This window comes from Lepisma saccharinum, chromosome 17 (genome assembly GCF_977018435.1).
Source record: "Lepisma saccharinum chromosome 17, izLepSacc3.1, whole genome shotgun sequence".
In the NCBI taxonomy this organism is placed as follows: Eukaryota; Metazoa; Arthropoda; class Insecta; order Zygentoma; family Lepismatidae; genus Lepisma; species Lepisma saccharinum.
Genome location: NC_139245.1, coordinates 15,820,030 through 15,846,371, shown reverse-complemented (window position 1 = coordinate 15,846,371; position 26,342 = coordinate 15,820,030). Strand labels below are relative to the sequence as shown.

Sequence of the window (26,342 nt, the reverse complement as noted above, 5' to 3'; positions counted from 1 at the left end):
CATTTTGGAGTGCTTCCGCCGCTTATTATTAAAACCCTTTGTATGCACACTCAAATAGCAAAAGAACAAGTTGATAATAACTATTGGTACCAAACCTAACCTAACTATGTAAAATTATACTTGCTGTTGTAGAATGTCGTTTTGGGTGCTAGATTCAATTGCGCAAAACTTTCAGGCTCTTATTGGTAAAGAAACACTTTATTTCACAGTGGCACATTTTCGCGAGCTAAAATCAACTGAAAACGTTCACAAACAACAAAATATTCATATACCATGCAAAACCTTTCACATTCTATAGAGGGTGTACACAGGGTCAAGGGTGCAAAACTCCACAGTATGTGTTAACAGACGTAAATCGAAATCGAACCATGTAAAAATTACGTACGTAGCATGATGAAATCGCAATAAAACAAAAGGAACTTGGGCCCCAAAATCACTATAAATTGGGTATTTATGAAAAAATGTGGGGGTTATACGGATATATCACTGCCTCACATAACACACTCATATCAACATGTTTCAAGAAGCTTGCACTAAAATATCATTAACTATTTAATGTAAAAAAAACAGTGCATTAATTACAACCCCTCACAGAAGAGGTTTATTGAGAAATATTAATCTGGCTAGGTCTAACATTGCATTTAGAGGGGTGTAGGGGTAAATTTACAGCCAAAGTAACTGTAAATTGGGCATTTGTGAAAAAATGTGGGGTTTGTGCTGATAAATCACTGCCTCGCAGTACATACCCATATTAACATGTTGCATATTGCTGGAATCTTGCACTAAACGATCATTACGCCAATGCTAAGGTTTCTCTTACAGACATTTCTTTCGTCACAGCTCCTCTTCCATTTTTCAGTATCATAATTTTATACTCTAGTTATTGCATTATTGATTCAACTGTCTTGTCTACTCACTTTCGGCGAGTTTGTATCTTGTAGTTTTCAATATAATTTTATACTCCAGTTACTGCATTATTATCATTATTGATTCAACTGTCTACTAACTTTCGGGAGTTTGTAAAAGGATTTCACCTGAAAATGATATCAATCCGACAAATTATTCACACACTTCTTTATAATTAACATATATTCAATTGATATACAGAATAAGACAACAACAAACAACACGCTTCGGTATCTGATCTTCATTTGTTTACATGACGATTGCGCGAGGCCCCTTAATTAGGATTTCATCATCACTTCCGGTGCTAGTCCTGTCCTATGTGGAAAAAGAATCTTCTTCTTCTTCTTCTTTTTCTGACCCTATCAACTGGTAGTCGATTTTAGTCATCTTCCTGAGTTTTTTTTTTATTTTTTTTTTTTTTATGTATTTAGTTCGCTATTCACTTATATTTCACAAGAATGAAAAAAAAACATCTATTGATATTTATTTATACTGTTTGTTAGATCGTCAAATTACATCTTCTTGCATATCCATAAAGAAGCCATATGGTGGGAGGAGTAGGGTCCGTGAGCAGGGCAGTAAGAGATGTAGGGAATGGAATTCTATTTCGACGTAAACCACTATATAATTTATCTCGTTCTCTGTCGAAATTGGGACATTGTAAAAAGAGATGTGTAGCATCTTGATTATCTTCTCCACATGCGCAGGCTTGTTTTGTTGTAATATGTAGTCGTGATAAATGATCATTAGTGCGAACATGACCTGTACGTAGACGTATTATAAAAGTAATAACTGATCTTGGAAAATTATATGGGTAGTACCAAGGTTTGTTTTGTGAATGTTCTGCAAACCATTTATATGTGTTGCCCGTGGATTGAAATTGTTCTATACACCACTGTTTCCATTTTTCGCGCCCCGTACAGTGGAATCCATAAGTATTACCATGCAAATTGTCCATGACTATTTTCATTATTTTTTCTCTTACATCCTATGTGTTCTTAAGCGATGGATTTTTATGCATGCTGGTAAAGAAGTTGTCAACAGCTTGTTTTGAGTTTTCTTTTAATTCTTGAAGTTCTTATTGGGTCAAATAAAATACACGAACATGGTGATGGACAATTTGCAAGGTAATACTCATGGATCCCACTGTACAAATCGTGTTTCAGTCTTATGGGAGATTGGTTGACCGTAGTTAGTATTCTGTGTTTCTACTGTTCCTCGCGAACCGGCTGAAGTCAAATTCCTGTCCATATTCACGAACCTTTTCTTGTACTAAATTTTATTGCGAGAATGTGAGTAGAATACGTGTAATATTTACAAATAGCACCAGCAATGTACGTATTCTACAACTCTTTCATCTACACACTATTTAGTTTTTAATTTGGATAAGTAGCTTCATCCGGCCGACTAGTCTGCTTAAATTTTGAAATTATGTCGTCTGATTCTTGTCATTAGAATATTATTTTGGGGATGCGGTAAGTGTTGCCTAATGTAGTTAATGAAATCGTAATTTAACATTGTATGAAATCACTACGTAATACTTATCAAAGCTTTTGTTTCAAAAGTGATAGAGAAGTATCGCCAAACGCGAACCAAATTCCGTTCATTTCATACATCACTACAGGCTTGCATTCAGTATCGAAATCGAACTTTCTGATTGTAATTGTGTATCATTTGTTGTGTAAAATAAAAACTCAGGAATTTTAATGAAATGGTAATAATATTATATACTGTTCTGTAAGGGCCAAGTTCCATGTGTATAACTTAATCTGTGATGTTATGCTTCTGCAAAAACTTATTTTTTAAATTCCTCTCGTATTTGCTTGCTTGCTTGAGTGGTTTAGGTGGACCAGGTTTGGTTCTCTTACTTTTGTAATTATACACACGCGCGGAAATAATCAGATAATTAAACATAATGATCCTAACCTACTTATGTTATGATTCCGGTAATTATTTTGCTAGTGAAAATAACCCTACATGCTATTCTCACCACCTGGTGAAAATAGTCGCAGCCTTTTTTATTTGTATGTAGCTAATCCTCAAGGATCATTTGAGGTAAATGCAACTTTGTATTGAAAGCAGCATATTTTCAGTTAATATTTTCACCAAGTGGTCAACCTCGTTTTTGTGCTATTTTCACCTAAATTCATGATTCCTCATAATGTGGGAATTATTTTATAAAACATTCACGTTCTCTTGTAAGATTTTGTTTTGCATTGCTTGTTAGGTTCTATGTCTCAATAAATAATCATCTATACCATGTGATATCACTGCTCTCTCTAAAAAGTGGTAATAATAATCAATAATCAGCATCTTTAATTTGCAAAAATTGACAATGTGTGAAATATAATAGCATCTGTACTTAATAATAAAGGTACCAGTTTCATAGATCGGAGACACATTAAAATCAGATATTTTGTGTTTTGCATGGTTCGTACCTACCAATTGCGTATTGTGGAACATAGTTCAAGGTGCCATTGTGCGTTTTACACAAAAACAAACAATTTTTCTACGCATTTATCTAAGTGCTATCGAATGCACGTAACGGTGCGATATCGCTTACTTGGTGAATGATATCGCTTCTTTTGTTTTCCAACCTTCTTCACCGAAAAATACCTACTATCGTGTTCGTCACGTGTGCAAATTGTACATTGCTGACGGATAGCCCCACGAACCATTCCGATAAGGTTAGGTTAGGCAAGCATAGTTAAAAAAAGGGGGGTTGGAAACACTGACATGATTTCCCGGTCAAATAGATACCACGATGAAAGAAAATACCTTGACTAACGTTGGAAACCTTAGAAAAACTCATTTCCGTAAGCAGTTTCTTCTGTAAAAGTGAAGAAATGTGTCTCCGATGTATGAAACTGTTACCATAATAATAAAAAAAAAACTGCTGAAAATAACTTGTTCTGCTCGTCCCAACACCTCATGAATGTAGTTGCACATTTTTTTTTATTTTGAGAATAATTACTGAAAATCATGGTTCCCATTGTATGAAGTTTTTTTTAGAAGCTATACAAGAGAATGAAAAGGTGCTTTCAGTACTGCAAACAACTGTGGAAATAACTTTGCAGTTCGGAGAAACCTTTCTGTGGAAAAAAAACAACACTTCAGAGTGTGATCATTTCCACAATTTATCTATTTTAAGATGAACATTTTTGTGTTCAGTAACATTCATGTATCATGATACACACAGTACAGTAGTTACTGATATAACAGATTAATCAAGTCCAGTGAGATGTATGAAAGTAAGTAGTTTTCTGCACACTGTTTATGCTGTACTTCATTAAATACTAGTTGCTCATGTTATAAAACTATGCGTAATAACTACAGAAAGGAGGTATGGAGTAGCAAGGTCCAATATGAATTTTTCATTTTTGTAATGGTGCTCGTATGTCCTTAGGATAAAGCAGCCATAGCTTCGGTCGACTTTATTTTTGCAACGTGTACTCTCATTTATGTGGTGAGCACTCTAGCATGTTGGCTACTGAAATGTTAGTGTCACCAGGGAAACTATGTTACCCATTGGGCAGTTCCCAGTACATATTTTTTTAATAGTATTTGAACATGAAAACGCAAGAAAATTAATCCCACTGTACAGCACTGTAGAGCATTTATTTAATTTCTAGGAATTATCCACCTGTGCGCATGTTTTATGCACACATCAAGATAGAAGAGATACAAATGCAAAGTCCGGTATGGGACTTGGACGTGGGAAGTGTAATAAATATGGCACTTCTCTGTTTAAGTCTCGTATCAGCTGGCACAAAGTTCATCGTGGAGGGAAATAAATCAACATTTCTTCATTCATGTTCAGCTATTTAGTAAATGATGAGTATTTGGTTTTTAAATAAGCTGTTTTATGTAAGAGATATTGTAGATATAATTTTTTATATATATGTATATGTAGATATTATTTTTGTTAATATTTTCTGTGTATTTTTATAGTAGAAATATTAATTTTCAATATTACCGGTTTTCATTCTTTCAATTGCTTTAAATGTTGAAAGAAGTCTACAAGGAACAATAATTAATTTTCCAAAATGTTTTCATACTTTTCTTTCAAGCATATAGTATGTATAGTAGGTGCTGCTGCACTTGCTACAATAAGGTATGAAATTTCACTTCAACTTAGTGGTCATCGTCATGACGGTAAATTTGTGTTAAAGGCTGAACCTTTTCGTAGTATTCAACCTAGTACTTCTTATTTATTTGATTTTTGAGAAAACTTCCGAGAATTCTCTTAGTAATTATTATATTTTTTCTGTACAGACTAACCTATTTCTAATCAGTGCCTTAAGGTATGTGATCTGATCAGTGGCATGCCCAGGATTTTCGAAAGGAGTGGGTTATGTATACATTTTTTAGTAGTCAGCACTCATTTTGCCATTTTTACCTGCATTTGATGTTCTTTTTTCTAGGGAATACTGGGCCAAAGGGGGGGTTATAACCCCCACGAACCCCCCTTGGTCACGCCACTGGATCTGATCCCTGACAGTATTGAAATTTTTATTATCAAATGGAGTGTAGTTGCTGTACACAGTCATTTTTTTCCGTTTTAATGTGTGGCAAAGAAAATATTTTTTATTGATCTGTGTAAAATCTTGCAATACAATCCTGTATAGCCGAAGGATCAATCAGGGAAAAAATATTTTTGCAAATATGGATTAGCATGACATAAATCATTCTGAATTCTTGTATACTTATTTCATTCCATTTCTCCACCCAAGAAAAAAAAAAGTCACCTATTTTAAGACTGTTATTTTCGTATGATGATGATTTTTTTAAAAAAATGCTTTTAGAGAAAATTATATATTTCCGCTCAAAGTAATAATGCAATTTCAGGAAGTTTTGGTAATTAGTACGTTTTCCATATAATTTTCGTATACTTTTATTTTTGTTTGATAGAAATCAATTTTAATGCGAAAAGTTTGTAATTAAACGAAAGAATTGCATATAATTAATTTCCGCCACTTCTATCTACGTTTAGTCAATTTGCGCGTATAATTTATTATACGCGCAAATCGGCTGAACGCGGTTAGAAAGTATCGGAACGCAAATGGTACGGAACACGATAGTGTTTTGTCGTTTCGAGCAATCCGCGAGTCCTTGCGCATAGCGTTCGTCTTCTGTTTTTTTCCTGACGGTGCTGCCGTCGGTGGTCGCGAGGAAACGACCTTCCAGTGCCGCCATACTGTCAACCATTTTTAACCCGCAGCTGTAACATCTTGTAGTAGTATGTCTATGATTTTCACTATCGAATCAAAATGTAGCCTTTCTATGATATACCGATTTGTCCTGGATGGCAGTAGTTCAATTACTAATAGGGAAAACAATAGAATTACATAAAAGGGTATTTGATGTAAATTATATTATGTACGATTGCACTCATATTTTTGAGTTAGTATTAGTGGCTTTTTAAGAGATAATGTTGTCTCTTGTATTTGCAAGAGATTTCTACCAGACTACCACTGGTTGTACACCCTGGGACAATGACCACATTAAGATTTATTTACGTCTCTATTTCTTTTTTTTTTTTTGACCAATTTCAAGAAGTAAACGCATATTTCTCACGAACGAGTAAGATAATCAACATGCTAAAATTTAACAAATGAAGTTGAATGAGGACTTAAAGATTACATGACAAACTTTGATATGTACGATATATATGTGTAAAACTAAATAAGTACGCAGTGTGTTGTGATCATTCGACACAAAATGTTCAGACTTCTAACGCGCGAGATGCTGAAGCAAGGTAATTTGCTTATAAAGAGCAAGTGTAGACTATGGGTGTAATCTATAATTAATGTGTAACGAACTGTCATATCAAATTGAAATTGTTCTTGTAGATTGTGTTGTAGTTCAGAGGGACGGGTAACAGAGTGTGTCCCTGGAAAAATACTCTGTAAAACTGTCAAAGTCGGGCATCGGCTGTAACTCGTTTATACTGTAATTGTTGACATTCGTACTTACTTATTCTCCATTGCGAAATATTGTTTAACAAGGGATGTCGCTTTTAGGGTAAATATGCGATATCGCCCGAACGGATTTCTTCAAATTTACAGGAGAAACTACTTACTGAAATCAGTTTCTGTAACATTGTCGATGTTCTTCGAGGAATTTTCTTTCGCGGAAACTGAAAACTTCACCCCATAGAATGCTGCAGAACAAGAAATAATCACTTTTTATGTAAGGAACTTGCATTTACTGTAAAGCGACAACATTATGCCGGTTTCTATTATGTACCTGCAGATGGTGCGAGCGTCGAAAGTCACGCGGTCTCGACAGTGTTTCCAAACGTGCCCTTTTTTTACGAGGATTTTTTTTTTTTTAACTATGCTTACCTAACTTAACCTTACCTTGCCGGAAATGGTCCGTGGTGCTATCGTGAATGGTTTTTGGGGTTATCCGTCAATGGTTTGTGGTGTTATCGTGAATGGTTTTTTGGGGCTATCCATCAATGGTTTGTGATGACATAATGAACACGACAGTAAGTATTTTTCGGTGAAGGTTAAAACACTGCATACCCACTCCAAATCGACAAAATACAAGCAAGATGTGGGATGATCCATGACGAGGGCATGCCATATTGTCTGGTACCAAAGCGGAACAAGGAAGACAAATAATGACTCGTAATATGAGAAATTGACACTATTTTATGGAAATAGGCATAACTTCACCTTAAAGTATCTTCCGAAATGCAGAATAGGTAAGTATCAATGCTAAAATTAACGAAATATATTAGTGAGAGGTGTTCGGGCGATATCGCATAATTACCGAAATTAGTATCTATTGTCGACATATTGAGTAATTATTGTTCGTTCTTTTCTCGCTTCCTGAACACTCAAAATGGCGGGCAAATCTTGACTAGCATTGTGTTTCAAACGGCAAAGCAGTGTTTCAACCTTCTTAACAGAAAAATTCCCGCATAGCCCCAAAAACCATTCAGGTAGTATGACCATCCACGGATAGCCCCAAAAACCTTTCCTGCATAGCCCCAAAAACCATTCACGCATAGCCCCAAAAACCATTCTGGATCGTATAACCATCTACGAATAGCCCCAAAAACCATTCACGATAGCTCCATGCACCATCACGGTAAGGTTAGGTTAGGTTAGGCAATATAGTGAAAAAACTGTGCATTTGGAAACACCAGGGATTACATAATCAGATGTTCGCAATATCCGGTTCATGTACATGGATGGAAATGAAAGCAACAGCTTTCGTGCATCGGACAGACATTATTATAGAAAAATAGATTGAAAATTGCGAGAAAACACTTCTACGACCTCCCGAAATTACACAGAAACTCAATTCCGTAAGTACTTTCTCCTGTAAATTGGAAGAAATCCGATTCCCGGCTTTAACAGTTTTACCAAATACTCAAAATTCTTGGTCTACATATTTCAATGTTTTATGTAACGTAAAATTTGTTTGAAGACGTGGCTCCACAATTGAAATATGTCCATATGCAAGGTATTCCAAATACATGACGCTCTCTTGAAAATATAGAAAGGAAAGCCTAAGTTTTGTACTACATGTACAATACACTGCCAATATTCTAGCATGTAATTCTCTTGTACGAATTGCACCTTTTCATCAAGACTGAAACATTGTAACACAGAGTTCGCAGGAAGAAAGTTTTATTCTTTGCAGACCTGTAGCCCAAAGTAGTGAAACAGGGAACTAAGAACACCAAACTTATTGATTTTAGTAAATTAGAATTAACCTCTTCCTCTACTAGAATGTCTTCGTGCTCAATCAAATTCCGAATTCCCTTAGGGCTATCTACAAGCAGATGTAACTTGCGCCTGTTGTGTTTCAATTAAATAAATAAAGTAAATAATATATAATTTTAATAACCGTGTGCAGAAAGTAGGGTGGAGGCACTAGTTATGGCCATCTTAAAGAAAATATACAATAGTATACAACTTTTAACACGATGATAGTTTTACTGATGGCTTACAAAAATTATGATCACTGGTACAGAGTCTGTACATTATGAATAAGCATTAACAAATATGAGGGTTGGGGAGTAAGTCATGGCAACCCAGTAATAATTCGACAATCGAAGGATGTATTAAAAATTTGTTATATACAACTGAAAGAGTATCCATTATGGATATTTTGTTGGTAGGAATCATGAAAGAAAACCCAAGCAACCCTGTGACATACACATGTGCACATGTTACAAAAACTTGTCTGATTATGACAAACCTTCGAAATAATCTTCCGCATTGTCCACAGCACGCTGCCATCGATGTGGAAGATGTCGAATACCATCGGCAGCACCTTCCTCTTCACCATGCCTGAAGTTTTTGTGATCTACGACGTGCCGTTAGTGAGACGCGTCCAGATCTACTGCATAATGCAATCATACTCCACGATAATGCAAGGCCACATAGGCAGCTTGTGTACGGGACCTACTGTGCCGATGGGGATGGGAAGAGTTGGAGCACCCAGCGTATTCACCGGATTTGTCACCATGTGATTTTGACCTCATCCCCAAGGTGAAGGAACCACTGCGTGTACACGATATGCGACCCGCATGGACATTGAAAATGCTGTGCAACGACAGATCACCCGCTTGAGGCATGGTGAAGAGGATGGTGCTGCCGGTGGTATTCGACGTCTTCCACATCGATGGCAGCGTGCTGTGGACAATGCGGGAGATTATTTCGAAGGTTTGTCATAATCAGACAAATTATTAAGATATTAACCAAAGGTGACACTATTCTTCAGTTATTGCCTCTTAAATTCACTTATGACCACCCATTTTCCCCACTTATGGCCACCTTGTCTATGAACAAATAATACAGATGAAACACAATATGTTAAAAGTAAATAACATAGTTTTCAATTGATGAACATAGTGTAAATGTAGTTGAACAACATAAATTAACATTTCCAAATTTCTCAGGTCACTCCGTAGTAAACAAAACAACAAAATGTCAGTTGCAAAAATAAAAGTAAGGAGAAAAAACTTTTCACACATTAGATAGTAGCTTCATATCACAAGGAAATTATATGTCTAATGCAAGTTCACTGGCAATAATGTTATATAGAAAATTACTTTGTTTCCAGTGTGTTAACAGGACCAGGAAATTTTGTTATCAAGTATCGCCCCTCTTGTATTAGGATAGGCTCCGGCAGTTTTCCCATAATGTCATTCACATTTATTGTTGAAATATAATTTTCTATATAGCCTAATCAAAGCAATCATTTTCTTCAGTGGCCATAATCAAAGAATCTTTACAAACCTGCATCTAGTAATGGCCATGTGGTCTACACATACTGTTTTGTGGTTATTTCTATTTCAGGATATAAATACTGCAATTCTAACATTTAAACTTACCTCTGAACAAATTATATGTTTCTGATATATATATATAACAACTGTGGAAAACATTATTGTAGCTCTCTCTTTTCTTACGAAAATTCATAAGAAATTCTACTGTAACAAGCAGCTTCTTCCTTGCAACAAGCTTACTTCCTACAGGAAGTACAAAGAGGATACATGGATATCCAATTGGAAAGCTTATTTTACACTGACTTATGTAAGCTGTTGTCTGATTGGCTTTAGATCACCTAGTTAGCTACCAAGTAAATATGAACAGCAAAGTGGCCATAAGTGGGGTAGTGGCCAAAACTAATGCCTCCACCCTAGATGTAAAAAAGAAATATTACTTCTCTATGGCACTACAGCTTCCCAACAAATTTCCTCAGCCATCCCTTGATTTCCAATCTTATCAGGTCCTCCTCTCCTTTCTCTACCCATACTCCTTGGCCTTCCCAGATTTTTTCCTTCTTAATTTTTTCTATTTGGTCTAGGAATTAATTCATGCGGTTGTTACGCACACATTGAAGCTGTAGTCAAACACAAAATACATAAATACCTTAAGAAAAATATTGTCCATCGCGAGCCACCACTTTCGCCCATCTGCCAGGCAAGTTACGGATTCCGTGGCGAAAGAAGTCCTCATCCTTTGAAGCGATCCAGTGAGAGACCCATTTTTCGATATCTTCTGAAGAAGTGAACCGCTGTCCAATCAAATCGTTATTCATGCAATCGAACAAGTAGTAGTCCGAAGGAGCAACGTCTGGTGAATACGGCGGGTGGGGTAAAACTTCCCATCCGACATTTTCTAAATAGGTTTTGACCAGTTTTGCGACATGTTGAAAAATAAGTTTATCATGTCTGTTCTCTCATTCTGGTCGTTTCCTGTCCAGAGCTTGCTTCAAACGCATTAATTGTCGTCGATAACGTTCTCCATTAATAGTTTCACCCAGTTGCAGCAGCTCATAGTACACCACACCTTTCATATCCCACCATATGCACAGCATAACCTTTGCACAGTGAATATCTCGTTTCAGTTGTCATGGACCTGGTTCACCTGGCTTCACCCAGGCCTTTTTTCGTTTTGGGTTCTCGTAATGGATCCACTTCTCATCACCAGTAACAATGTGATGCAAAAACCCCTTTCTTTTCTGTCTTTGAAGCAGCAATTCGCAAATGGTTTTTCGTCTTTCAACGTCTCTGTCTTTCAATTCATGTGGAACCCAATGTGACATCTTTTGAATCATTCCCATGGCTTTGAGGCGTTTGGAAACTGTTGTTTGATCAACGCCTAATGCTTCTGCAAGTTCTTCCTGCATTTGACACGAATCCTGATCAAGCAATGCTCTCAATTCTTCGTCTTCAACTTTTTTTTGGCTGTCCAGGTCGCTCTTGGTCTTCCAGGTCGAAATCACCACTTCTAAACCGTGCAAACCACTTCTGACACGTTTGCTCAGCTAGCGCATGGTCACCATACACTTCCACCAAAATACGATGACTTTCGGTAGCACTTTTCTGCATGTTAAAGTAATGAAGCAGAACACCCCGTAAAAACACTTTATCTGGCACGAACTGCGCCATGTTCAATTGACTACAAAATGCTGTTGTTGACGCGTCAATCAACTGCCCTATACTACGAACGACAGGGGTTTTCAACGCATGTGTGGATACATGGAACTGTGGGACGATACGCTCGTTACGCCATCTCTTGTCCAGGCACACAAATTAATTCCTAGACCAAATAGAAAAAATCCTTCTGCATACTCTGTCTATACCTGTCCTTTCTATATGCCCCTCTCATTGCAACCTGGCTTATTTTATACTTGTAACAATGCCAGGACTTGTCTTAAAATGTCTCCAACTCTGCTATTCCTGGTTCTCCATATTCTATTTTCACGTACTGCTCAAAGATATCACTTAATATTTTCCTCGGCCCAAGTTCCTTTTGTTTTATTGTGATTTCATCATGCTACGAATGCAACACATACTGCGGAGTTTTAGCGATTACTGAAGATTTTGTTCAATATATGCTTTCGTAGTTAGGTTAGGCAGTCCCTAAATGCATTCTACTAAGGTACTGATTTACTTTTACATTAATTCCCACTAGTCTACGATATTTACAGTTGCTTGTTAATGGAAAATACATTGTCCATGGGTAGCTTTCTTGCTTGCTTAAGGTAATTTTTAAGTTGTATTTTCAACATAAATAACTTTTTTTGAAATCCAAACAATGCTCATTACTTTAAGGAAGGTTCACATTTCGTGTGACAATGATTGCCAAAATTCCACGATAATTAGTCTTCCTGCTAGGAGAATTTAAAAAAATTCATAAAACAATCAGAACGTTACCCCCTTCCCACCACACGTGACCTACATGGCAGCAGCAGTCTGTAACCAAGACAATAAATGAACGACTGGTTACAAGAGAAGAATCATATAGGAGTATCTTTTAACACGTGAACTCCCATGTGGTAATAATGACTGAAACATGTGGCTTGACTTTGTTGTTACTAGGACACCATCGATCACGAGTATAACGATGATGCGCATAAGGCATGACCAACAAGGCGTGGGAGTTGAGTGCACATTAAAAGTATTTTTGACTTGTTTTCACAGGAAGGAAAGCAAAATTTTCAAATTTGTGAAATAAAGTCCAATAACCCCTTGGTGCAGGATGCACAATTGGTGAAGTCAGTGGCGCTTGAATTAGTTTCAGGTTTTTCAACCCGTGCTCTCTCTATAGAAAAAGTGGCAAAATATATCAATGTGGCAACATTTTTGATAGTGGTCAAATTACATTTCTGTGTGTGGTTTATGCTATTCTTCAAGTAACAATTTATTTAATAATCTTTACATCGTGTGAACGTAGGTAAGAAGTATTTGTTTTATTGATGACAGTTTTTGTTGTAGTGTCAATTAATACTGCTCTTTCTCTTTCAGCAGGAAATGCTAGATATTTTATATTGAAACAACACACTTTACAAGAGTGTAGACACTACAGTAACCCTTGCTGTACACTGTTAACTTTTGAACAGAAAACATTCAGATCTGGTATTGATCACGTGAAGACTGTAAGCAGTAGTTCAAAATATCAGCCATCAGAAGCAGCTGACGAGAATCCACAGGAAAATGGTAACAGTTCAATTCAAGGTATGCTTATAAATGAGAATTAAGCTGTCTTTCAACTTTACAAACATACATAAAATTTACATTAAAGAATGTTGCCCCCTAACATAGATGCTAACATTATGCACACTTCACAAACTGCCCTCAACTTATGAAAAGGTATCTTTTACCTCAAAGGTCTATAAAGTCTTGAATACATGTGCATTGTGACACATAATCAAACAGAAAATGTAAATTAGTATAATAATAATATCGTAGTATTTTTATTTGAAAGAGAGAAAATAATGGAACCACTGGAGCAAACATTGTTCCAACAGAATGAACAGAAAGAGACCAACAAATATAGTTTTGGTGAAATTTAATTATACGTTGCGCAAATGGTGCACTCTGAAAAAATAATATTCTGCATGGTCTATGGCGAAAATGAATTCTGCAAATGATCAGTTACTGGTTGCACAATTACCTGCACATATGCTACAGTCCTGTGCAAATTAATCGGAACAAGATATTTTTATGCATGATAGTCTCAAACTTGACTATGGTTTCATGTTGATGAATCTATGACATATCGTGTAATACAAATTATATAACAGAAAGAAGAACATATTAGCTATTAAGAAATATTATGAATATGTAATTTATTGTTTCTGAATAGTGTAATTGATGAATTAGGATATAAGTACAAAACATACATAAAGTATGTAGTTATTGTCGTATTTCAATTAATTTGCATGGGACTGTACGTGTGTGAATTCGCCCACTAATAAAAGTATGAACGTTGAGGAAATATTTCAAGTAAAGTAGGCCAATCAGAAATGAGGTCTACAGTCCCGTGCAAATTAATTGAAATATGACAATAACTACACACGTTATGTATGCTTTTGTACTTATATCCTAATTCATCAATTACACTATTCAGAAACAATAAATTACATGTTCATAATATTTCTTAATAGCTAATATGTTGTTCTTTCTGTTATATAATTTGTATTACACAATATGTCATAGATTCATCAACATGAAACCATAGTCAAGTTTGAGACTGTCATGCATAAAAATATCTTGTTCCGATTAATTCACATGGGACTGTAGTTGGAAAATAGATCTACTGTGTTATGTGCAATACAGACCATTTATTAGCTCCCCCCAGAACCAAACAAATGATTGTTAGAATTGTAAGATGCATTAGAGTGGATAATTAATACAAATCCACAAAAATATTGTGAATGAAGTTAAAAAGCTAAAAACAGCGTGTCTCCCAAAATAAGAAATCCTAAATGCTTGACTTTTTCTTGACATTTTTTTTTCTTAACCTTCATTTATTCGACCCATACTTAGGTAAAGTTGGAAATTAGCAATTAAGATAAGAAATATTTATTTAATGAAAACCCCCTACCAAAAGGCCAGTTAAGATGAAAACTGAAGCTTTATTTAATGAGAGAATTAGGCTTGCTTTATCTATTAATGCATCCTGGACTGCATTTGGCATCTGGACTCACATCTAGTATAGCTCATGTTGTCGCCCCTTTATATTTGTGATTGTCCCTTCATCCATCTTATCTTACCACCATTCATCCTCAACTTAAAGTAAGAAAAGAAATTTCTTCATGGACCAAAAAACGTATGCCTCAAATATTTTACTGCTGTATATTTCATACTGTATAACTTCTTCCTTTTTTTGTCTTTGACACGCTACATTTATATTCTGTGTTTTTATTTTTCTTAGAGATATTTTCCCATCCCCATCATGTATATGAAAATTCAGTGGTTTGGTAATAGAGCAAATAAACTTATTGTTTGTTTTAGAGAACAATGACCCAGTACCAAGAGCTTCAGCAGGAAAATTCCAAGTTTTCCGTGATGAAGATTCCTGTGTGATATTTGACATTCAAGAGGAAAGGATGCGAAATTTGGAAAATGACATGCAAGCAGAACTTACAGATCAAGAATTTGAAGGGATTAGTCTTGAGAGTAAGTTTTTATTCTTAGTTACAACTTCTTTCATATACAGGGTGAGCATAAAATCTTTCCCTGATTACATACTTTCATTGCTAAAGAACTATGCTAGATACAGATATGTGGTTTGTTGGAAATTGTGGCTTAACTCATAATGTTTTGTTATCAGTACACTTTGACAAGGGCTCCCTTTGTTGCCCTTAGAATGTCGAGGCGATACTCAATTTCTCTCCATGTCTTTGCCAACATCTCTTCCGTCACCGTCTCTATAGCATCCCGTATTCGTGTCTGAAGAGTTTGCTGCATATCAGTAACTGGTGAACTAAACACTGTGTCCTTAACGTAACCCCATAAAAAAAAGTCAAAAGGGGTTATGTCCGGCGAACGCAGTGGCCATGATATGGGAATCAGAATAAGAATCAGACAAAACAAAGAAATGTAAAAAAAACTTGATGTATTGCACTTCTTATTGCCATAGATTTTATTTGCCTATCTACCGTGGAAGTTGAGATATAAATATTCATAATCAGGGAAAGACTTTATGCTCAGCCTGTATATTGCTTGAGTTTTGATAAAAATGTAAAGGCATAATTTATGTCAACTTAACCTGTTCTTGTAAATTGTTATTTTTGTAAAAATAATGGAAGAATACCGTTAAAATTACAATAGAAATTGGTAAAATAGACTAGAAAGTAATTGACCATTAAAAATTCAATCACTGCAGCATTGGCATACCTGATAAGTGTAGCTTTTAGAGTTAATATTTACTGGGGATGGGCTGAAACTGCATACCGTATTGGCCCAAATATTAGCCGCACCCTAAATTTTGAAAGAGGGAAAAGAAAAATGAAAAAGATGACACCTGAATATAAGCCGAGGGAAGATTCAGCAAAATACAGGTAGGTACATATTTTATTTTATCATAAATACAGTACATACAAAATACAGTACCATTATTGAAAAATGAAGGTTACAATTGTGTGCTATACCTACTTCAAACAGTGACGTGCACTGAGGAGTAGCTGTCTAGCAGAGATAGATCAATCAATCTCACACACTAATTATTTTAAGATCACAATATGTATTGTCTTGTTAAAACCACAGTATATATACAAAACCTTTTTTCACGTGCTTCTCGTCCCTCGGTGCGATTCACGCGGGCAAATTTAGCATAGTTTGCTTTACCTCTGCCTCACCAATTCCAGGTAGAAACGACACCCCGAAGGGAAAGTTTAGATCTCTACCTCCCTTGCCCCCTCGCCCCCCCCCCCTTCCCTGCTGCAATGGTTGAAAGCACGTTCTTTCAGGTCCCCTAGTCTATCTCCTATAGGACAGATAGCAGATTGGTTTCCCTTCGATTTCTTTGTAAATCCTCTAAAGAACTCAGGGGAAAATTGTCTGCAGTACTTATGTTCTCTGTATTTACACCACAAGTTTTTTCACGTTGTACAATATGTATAATATGGGATGCAGTTTTATTATTTATGAAATTGAAACATATTATGTGCAGACAATAATGTTATGCTTTCATTTTTTCCAAATATGGAATATATAATGATTAAATAACAAATATTTGCTCAGGCTCCCTCTCGCTCTCGTTTTAGTAGTGTTTTATTGAAATATACTAATCTCTTGGCCTCCAATAAAAAAATGGGTAAACTATACAGTCGTAAATATGGACATATTTATTTATATATCGCGCGTTCATATTGTTGTTGTTGGTTTGGTTTATTTTACTTCGCTTTTCTGTCCCATTTGGTTATTGCGAAAATCAGGATGAGTGATGATATTTATGAAGGGACATCACAAAGAACAATCCAGGCCAGGATTCGAACCCGTGATGAGTGCGTATTCTTGTTCCTATGTGTTGTACTCTGCATTGAATAATGAAATAATTTGGAATGAAAAATATATCCCAGAGCTCAAAAAACAAATGAATATTATTGAAGAAACTACAAAAATAGTGTACTATGTTACCGGTTTATCTCCTCTAATATGTTGAATTTTTGCCACTTCCCATCACTTTTTTCTAGCTGTATGGATTTAATTGCAATAAGTAGCTAATGAGCTTAAGGACATCATGAGGGACAATCGTAAACAGAGAATTCTAGATTCCTGATTTCACAGTGCCCTGCAGATGCACTGGGAGGGATTTTTTTTAAAAAGCGTTGCTCTTCCATCACTTTGCCTAACTTCTGCCATGACGATGAACGTTGATTAAATTAAACAGGTGAAGGATGGATACAAAGGAACACTCATGCACATGCCAGGGCTCGAGCCTGAATCCTTCAGTAAGGAGATCGTGGGATGGAGAAATTAGGGAAATCGAGCAATGCAAAATATTTGAAAAAAAATAAAATAATCATATACAAAGATGATGTTTCAAAAATCCAATTGAAAATTACTACTGAGGAAAAATGCAGTTTGATTTTTCCACTCATCTTTGTTGTCTGCCGACCCGTGGGTGAGTGCAAGTGGTCCTGGATCGGTACCGGTGGAGGCACATATTGGTTCGGATCCCACTAGAAACTGTAGGTTCAGTTCCGATTAGCCTTTCTATGCATAAAGTGGACTTCAAACACCAAATCGACAAACAAATCAACCAACCGTGGGGGAGTGGTTATCACAGTGCGCTACGACACCAGCAGTTCCAGGTTCGAACCTCAACCTGAGCATAGATGTTATTTGTGTTTGTTCCTTCATTCATTTTATCCTATCATCTTCGCAATTAACGAAATGTGACAAAAAAAGCAACGCTAAGTAACAAAAATGAAATCATTGATTGATTGCTTGATGAGGTTTATTTTACTCCGCTTTTCCGCCACTTTTGCCTATTCGCGAAGATAATATGATAAAATTGATGAAGGGACACACACACAAAGAACACCTAAGGCCAAGCCGAGATTCGAACCCGGGATCTCTGGCTTTGTAGTCAAATCAAATAATTTTTCATTTTCGAAATGGGATGGGAGTTTGTGTACTTTTTTTAAGTACCTATTCATCATTTTGAAATCTTTTCCTGTTTTTGACGTTCTTTTTTTTAGGAATACTAGACCCTAAAGGGGGGAGGGGTATGACCTACACCAACCTCCTTGGGCATGCCACTGATTGCTGCCCCAAGTGTCGATGTCACCGCACATCACTGACTTCAAAGGTAGCTTTCTGTTAACTACCGGCACAGTACTTATTAGTATGCCTTATTCCCAGCCTTGATGATGCTTTCTTCTCCACACAATCATTCATATTGGCGACAAACCTGTAGATCCACTTCAGTAGAAATGAATACCTGTATAAGGTTAGAGAAGAACGAACACAATCTTAATAAAATCAAAGAGGACGTTATCAAGAATGCCGACTGTTTTTTAGAATGCCCAGTTAGAAACAACAATGCTATTGTTGGATAACATCATGGTATCTACAATGCAGCCAGTTTCTACAATACTATTGTTGCATTATCATTATTTCAAATTAGAAATTAAATTATTTAAAAAATAATAAAAATAGCAGAATCTTGCACTAATTTACAGGCTATTTAACCTTTTGCCGCCCAAGCATCTCGAACGAAATACCCAAATGTAACCCTCACTGTCCCAAGCATCTCAATCGAGACGCTGTGTCAAGGTCATAGTTTTTATGTTATAACTTTTCTATTTTTGGCTAGAATTTCGATTTTATTTTTTTATATTGTTCCTAACACATGTATTTAACAGAAATGTTTTTTTGCATTTTTTTGTCTTCATGAAAATGGAGGGGAAAAGGCGGGAAAAGGTACTTCTCTTTTGCGGCTCTTTTCAACTTCAAATTTTTGCTGATAAAGGAAGACGGGCTTTGTTGTTCTAAAGCAATGCTTTTCACTCCCGTCTGTTAACTGCATTCAAAGGAATCAGTATCCGATGTCAAAATGAAAGTTTTCCGTGAGGGTGCATGCAGGGGGTGCAGGGTGGGGGAGGGGGAAGACTGGTTGTTGAATCTGCGTTGTGAGAATGGAATTTCGAAGCACGCTGAAGGAAACCACAAGTTGCGACATGGGTTACCCTGCATTGTCTAAAAATAGAATTTCAAGCAGCTGCAAGAATCGCCGCTCATTTTTCACTGCGTTCTATCTTTTCGTCCGTGAATGTTGTGTGTAGGTGTCGTTTTGTGCCCAAGTGCGAGGACATTTTTTGGGTGGTGACAATTTTTTAAAATCATTTTTGGGGTTTTCTCCCTTCCCCCTCCATATATATGCCAAATTTGCATAAATTTTGCATTTTGTGCATTTTGACCTTTTTTTCGGGGAAACACCATTTTTTTAAGAAAAGTATTTTTGAGGGGATTTCCCCCCTTTCCCCCTCCATATGTACGCCGATTGTGCATAAATTATATATCGTCTGAATCTGTAATTCATTCTGCATACAACGGTATATCTTTCATATCTGTAGGGCATTTAGTTTCTGAGCTATAGTCATTTTAAGGTACCGCTGCATTTTGAAGCTTGAATCAGTGGCGTGCCCACCATTCCTTTTGGGGTACAACTCAATGTTACATTGGTCATACAACAATGATGCAAATATTTTTCTGTTTCTTACATTCCAGCGATAATTTCTATGTGCATTTTGAACTTTTCATATCCTTTTTTTCGGGGGATGGGCAAAACCCCATTTTTTAAAAGAAAAAGTATTTTCAGGGGATTTCCCCCCTTTCCCCCTCCATATATACGCCGAATGTGCATAAATTATATATCGTCTGAATCTGTGATTCATTCTGCGTACAACGGTATATCGTTCATATCTCCAGGGCATATAGTCTCTGAGCTAAAGTCTTTTCAAGGTACTGTTGCATTTTGAAGCTTGAATCAGTGGCGTGCCGACCATTCCTTTTGGGGGTACAACTCAAGTTACATTGGTCATATGATAATAATGCAAATATTTTTGTGTTCCTTACATGTCAGCGATCATTTCCATGTGCATGTCGACACTGTCATGTACTTTTTTCTTGGGGGGGAGGGTGGGGGAACCAATTTTTTTTTTCCGAAATTTTGGAATTTTGATAGTTAGCCCCCTCCCCCCACCACATATACGCCGAATTTTGCATAACTTTCATATAGTCTGAATCTCTGGTTCATTCCGCGTACAACGGTATATCACTCATCTCTCTAGGGCAATTAGTCTCCGCTCTACACTCATTTAATTGAAACTCTGCATTTTGCTCAAAATCGGCTCGGTACCAAGAGGCTTACATGTGAAAATGGCCTTGGGCGCCAAAAGGTTAAAGAAATATCAGATTGGTAATTTTACCGATACACCATTTTCCTATTGTGCAGCTTCTGTAACCTACTATTTGGGTCCATATAACAGGGAATATGAAGATTCTATAATTTTTTTACTTGATTTTTATATTTAATCCAGACAGCCATTTGCTAGCATGATAGAAATGCAGTTGTTATGAAAAATTAGTTTGTATATAAAGTTGACAACTTTAAAAAATCTTTTAAAATGTGGCTGGTAAAGTTATGCCTGCTATCAAAATGTGAGCCTAATTTTTCATAAATAACGAAAAGAATCTTATACTTCTTAAATTACTTTAATAATTTGACACCACCATGAGGTTAAAGAAAAATATCAACTGCTAGTGTCATCAAAACTACACATGATAGTTTGAAAATGCTGAACCTTCCCTCTTGAGTGTTATAGGATAGAATTTATAAACTGGCTATTACTCTTCAACCACCGCTTTTTGCTGTTATGTTTTACTCTTACATGTAATAGTGAAAACAAAAGAACATATTCACAAAGTTGACATTAGGGGATCCAGGAGGAAATTTTTCAGGTTTCCCGAAAGTTATAGTTTACTAAATTTTGCATATTTTTCCATATTTTTCTCTTCAAAACTGGGGGACAGACATTACATGTCCTCAAAGATTGATCTTTTGTCATGCTTACCTCCAAATTTGGTCCATCCAGTGTCCATCGGCCCCACACTAGAAAAAAAAATTCTGGAATTTTTGGTAACACTGCTCTCCTTATACATTATCTATCCCCCCCCCCCAAGTATAAGTCTATTTTTAACACAACTTTGCATGGTTGTAGGAATGTACCACTGCTATATACTACATATTTTTCATTTAATTTGGTCTATTGTGGTGGGCACATGGGTGTGCATAATACAGGGAGGGTGCAGCATAAATATTCAGATGATTTAAATTTGCAAAATCTATATTACACTTCAGAATAATAATAAAAACGCTTACATGACTGGAAGTACATACAAATGCATTTCACGTGATGTCTATGTCTTGAAAATAATGTCACTCAGGTGGGCACAATTCTCCCTCAAACAAACCTCTGCACAGCAAAGCTTCCCTGACTCTCCTCACAGCGTCTGGAGTTCACACGGTTCGTGGACGTCCTCGGCTTTTCTTGCTTTTGGCTGATGTAGTCGTTCTGAAGTTTCTTACCCAATTCAGAATTGTCTGTCGTGTTTGCACTTTCCCATTTCTCCCAATGTTGAACTGGCACCTGAATCTATGTTGCATTATAGTGGCAGAATTGATATTCTTAAAGTAACATTCCACTCCGAATGCACGATACTCACTCGACCAATGCTCCATGGCTGCTGTACACGACACATAACTTTTCATGTCATATGTCGAGGAGATGATTGTGGCATGATTTGAAATTCGTCTCAGTATTTCTGCTGCACCCTGTACTATTTTTTTTTTTTTAAAAAAAATTCAATTTTCTTATTTTTCTTCCTTTAACTTCCATTATTGGGAGGTACAATGTATAAATTAAACTCTGCTTCACCAAATTCTGCAAGAGGGTGCAGGGCTTGGAAATCACACTTGCTAGTTTCATCCTTAACAGAACAGTACAATGCTAAATTATTGTATTATTACAATTGATTATACGAATTGCTATGAAAGTTTTTTTTATTTATTTTATTTTTATATGCCATGTTCCTAGAGTAAAGTTGGCTTTAACACAACCACAGTGCTTATTATGTATAGATATCCTTTGCTCAAAGCAGTGTGTGATTTAAAATAAAATGGAAACAAGTATTCAGATATTTTAAGTGGATGTTTATAGTGAAAGATAGCTGGAGTGTGATGCTGATCACATCACCTCCAACATAGCAGAGAATGTGTGGGGTTCTACCCACACATCCCCTATAAATACGTCATAGAATGGTACAAAGTACACGGGGAACGTTTTACCTTTTATATGTCATAAGCTATTTCATATAGCCACTTCAGTTGTAAAAAAAAATACTTCTGTATAAGCAAACTTTCTTTTTCAGGAGGGGTTCATGGAGTTATTGAACTGGAGGAATTGGTGAGCATTTTGCAAAGGGAGAAGGCAGATGATATATTTGTTGTGTCTACTCCTAGTGAACTCAACTACGTTGACTATATAGTTATTGTGAGTGGTAGGTCAGTCAGGCACATGAAAGCGATGGCAGAATTTATAAGAAGAGTATTCAAGAAGAAGAGAGTTGATACAGACAGAATTCCAAGGATAGAAGGAGCTGATTCCAAAGAATGGATTGCCCTAGATCTGGGTAAGTGTTGATTGTATGTTTCCTTTAAGTGTTGCAAAATATGTCCACAAGAAACAAAACATTTTATTCCATGTATCTTAAATTCAAATTCTTCAGATTACCACAACTTATATCTATTCGATAAGCACAATTTTTGTAATTACTTTTATCTTCTATATACTAGGGCAAATCAAAAAGTAAGTTACACCCCCCCCCCCCTGTACAAAGCAAAGAAAATAATTATTGGACAAAAATGTATGAACATTTAACTTTTTTCGGCATAGTCACCAAGGTATTCCAAGGACTTTTCGAATTGTGTGACCAGTTTTTCGATTTCATATGTGTAAAAATTCCATCCAATATCAATTGAGTTGACTTTTGTGCTCATCGGGTAACAATCGCAGCAGCCAGTGAGAGCACAGTTTTCGATACACCCAACTGGTCATGAATCAGCATACACACACTATCGTAGGATATGTTCAAAAAAAGTTCTTATTTTCAACAAAACTTAATGATTTAAATGAGGACAAGCTTTTTTTTTGTGAATATACGAGGTGTGTCCGGAAAGAAAGGTAGAAAGGCTAGTATTCATTAAAAAAAAATATGTATTTGACAACACGTCCACTACAGATTATTTAGTGTTGCTAGAGTTATTTTTCCACATCCAAACACTTGTTAAGTCTAGATACTACCTTATTTAACCCACGGCACAATGTGGTCAAGGAACTCATCTCTGCTTGTGTGTAAGTCGAGTGCGAAGCCCATCCGTTTCGTTTTGTGTTTGTCCGTTAGCATTTTGGGGTACCCAGCATGCACACAATTTCCTGAACCGTAAATTTAGAATCACAGCTTCATGAAGTATTGTCGTAAGACACTTCCGGAATGATTTCGTGCAATTGTCTTTATCTGTGAGATGCCAATTTGCACAAATTGTTTCCTCAATGTGAAGAAGAAGTTCATTGGTGATGACAGATGGCCTACCCCTCTTCTGTTTGTCATGAATTTTGATCCTGCCTGCAGCGAATTCACGGCACCACTTTGTTACATGTTGGTGACTCATAATGTTTTCCATACACGGAAAAATTACTGTGTGGATATCCACTGGGCACTCGCCTTTTGCATGGAGAAAACATATGACTGAGCGCACTTCACATTTGGCAGAATTCTGAACCGGTACAGCCATTGTCAATACGTGTTACTCGAACTAGATTCCAGGTAACAATAACGAACGGCCGCAAGATGAAAGTGAAAGGATGAAGGTCAAAGCCAGTGTTGCCAACATACGCACTAAAACATCACCTTTCGGCCTTTACGGGCTGTAACCTTTCTTTTCGGATACACCTCGTATATTCGAATGTAGAGGCTAATAGCATTCTTGATTGTTGTTATAGAAAGATGCCCACATGATCTAGTGGACATGGCATTTCTAAGAACCTCTTTATATATGCATGCATTGACTACTGGAGAAAGGCAATTCCTAATCAGAATAACTACACGGTGATTCCCTCGCTAGAGGCCCCAAACTTTTGTCTATAAAAAAATGGCGTCGGTAATGGCTTCAATCTCTTGACGTATAGCTTCTTTCGGGGTTGCGATTGTGCAGGGTTTATTTCTGTATACTTTTCTCTTCAATAAGCCCCAAAGAAAGAAGTCTGGTGGGATGAGATCAGGAGACCTTGGTGGACAAAGATTTTTTGAGATAAATCGATCTCCAAAAAAAACTTTTAATTTCTCTCATCTTGACATGTCACACAGTCTTGTTAGAAATATCCATCAGTTAGTTCATCAACTGTTAACTGATTGACAAACTCAGTGAATATTCCCAGGTAGATTTCAGTGTTGACAGGTTGTTAAAAAATAATAGGGCCTATAATTAATTTGCCTACGAGACACTCCACACCACATTCCAATTTTCAGAGAATGCAAAGGCTGTTCATGTATTGAATGAGGATGCATTGTCGTGGAACAAAACAAATGAAGGTCACTGGAAAAGTCCAAACCTATTGTGAGGGGTTAGATCCTGTTTTATATTGTTGAAGGTATGTGCCAACAAAATTTCAAGACCAACTTTAAGTAAATGGCAGTTTCATAGACAAAAGTTTGCGGCCTTTTGTTTGGGAACATTACATACATCTTAGTATGTTTCATTGTCCACAAATATTTTATGCACTTCCTTTGTATTCAGTATGAATTATATCACCCAGCATGGTAATTGGACATGTGTACTTGGTGCAACATAGTGTTTCATTTAGTTGTGTTCTATCACCTCAATTATCATTTTAGGGAACATTGCCCTTCATCTATTTTCCCCAAAGGCACGGAAAATTTATGATTTGGAGACATTGTGGACTGTTGGGGCAGAGTATGATGACCTGTACAACAAACCAGATGACCCTCTAATATCCCTATTGGAGGATTACTCAGCTCTTCTCAAAGACTTGAAACCCACTGAAGCACAACAATGAATTTTATCCATTATGGATGGATATATATGAGCATGTAAATAGTAAGGTTTGTAAATAAAGAAGCAACACTTGAATTTGAAATGTATCAGCTTCTTACAGGACTTTATTTTCAAGTATTGTGTGAATGCATGCGCAGTAGCCAGCAGTAATGTGTAATCGCACTCCACACACAACTGCAGTTAATTTGCTTCAACAGTACACTAGTAGGAACTGACGAACATTGACGCTCCTATTAGTGCACGTCAGTTCCTACTCGCGCACTGTTGAAGCAAATATACTGCAGTTGTGTGTGGAGTGCAATTACACATTACTGCTGGCTACTGTGCATGCACCATGTAGGGCTGTGCGATATTTCGGTATCGCCATAATTAAATTTGTCAGTATTAAAATACTTATTGGTCTGTACATGCATTCTGTTGCGCTTGACAGCACTTAGCAATAGCAAAGAGTACAAACAATACTGGATTCTCTGATTCCCGTAGGTATCGCTAAAGTTCAATTAAAACTTCAAATTGAAAGATTGACTGTTTTTGTTTCGATTTCTGCCATTTTGGCTAATCGCTAAGATGGGGATGAGTGATGATAAAATGAAATTGATGAAGAGACAATCACAAACACCCATGTCCAGGCTTGGATCCCTGGCTGTGATTTAGATGTGTCGATATTGTCAATAACGCACAGCCCTAGCACCATGTCGCTGCTGTTACGTATTGATTTTTATGAGCCACTCAGAAGTTATTTCTGAATATCCCTCGTGTATGAGGGTTGAGATAATAAAGAATCACATTAATTTAACTTTCGATTTCAGGAATGTGCTGAACCAGGGATCGTGGTAGGTACAGCTTAACCAAAATATATATATAACACCTTTGTGCTACTGCTGTTAAATTTTCAATTGCAAGCGAGTGGGTGATCGATCTAATCAGCTGGTTGCTCTTGAGTTGCCAACAGCAGCATTTTACAACACATCGTTGTCACATGCTGATATCATCATGAAGGGAAAAGCCATCCACAATATATGAGTTGAGTTG

General features: G+C 36.5%; 1 protein-coding gene across 2 annotated transcripts; it reads left to right on the top strand.

The window, feature by feature from the left end:
* The first annotated feature begins 6,449 nt into the window (after positions 1 to 6,449).
* RsfS312 (ribosomal silencing factor RsfS-like protein, 312) lies at positions 6,450 to 25,392 on the top strand. Of its 2 annotated transcripts, none has more exons than XM_083138496.1 (5): positions 6,450 to 6,664; positions 13,190 to 13,396; positions 15,179 to 15,343; positions 22,607 to 22,867; positions 25,130 to 25,392. In XM_083138496.1, exons 1-5 carry the CDS (start codon positions 6,628 to 6,630, stop codon positions 25,309 to 25,311), a joined length of 852 nt encoding a protein of 283 aa, XP_082994622.1. In that variant the 5' UTR covers positions 6,450 to 6,627; the 3' UTR covers positions 25,312 to 25,392. The 2 variants fall into 2 exon arrangements, with proteins under 2 accessions (XP_082994622.1, XP_082994620.1); XM_083138494.1 differs by having other exon boundaries at positions 13,187 to 13,396.
* The last annotated feature ends 950 nt before the right edge of the window (positions 25,393 to 26,342 follow it).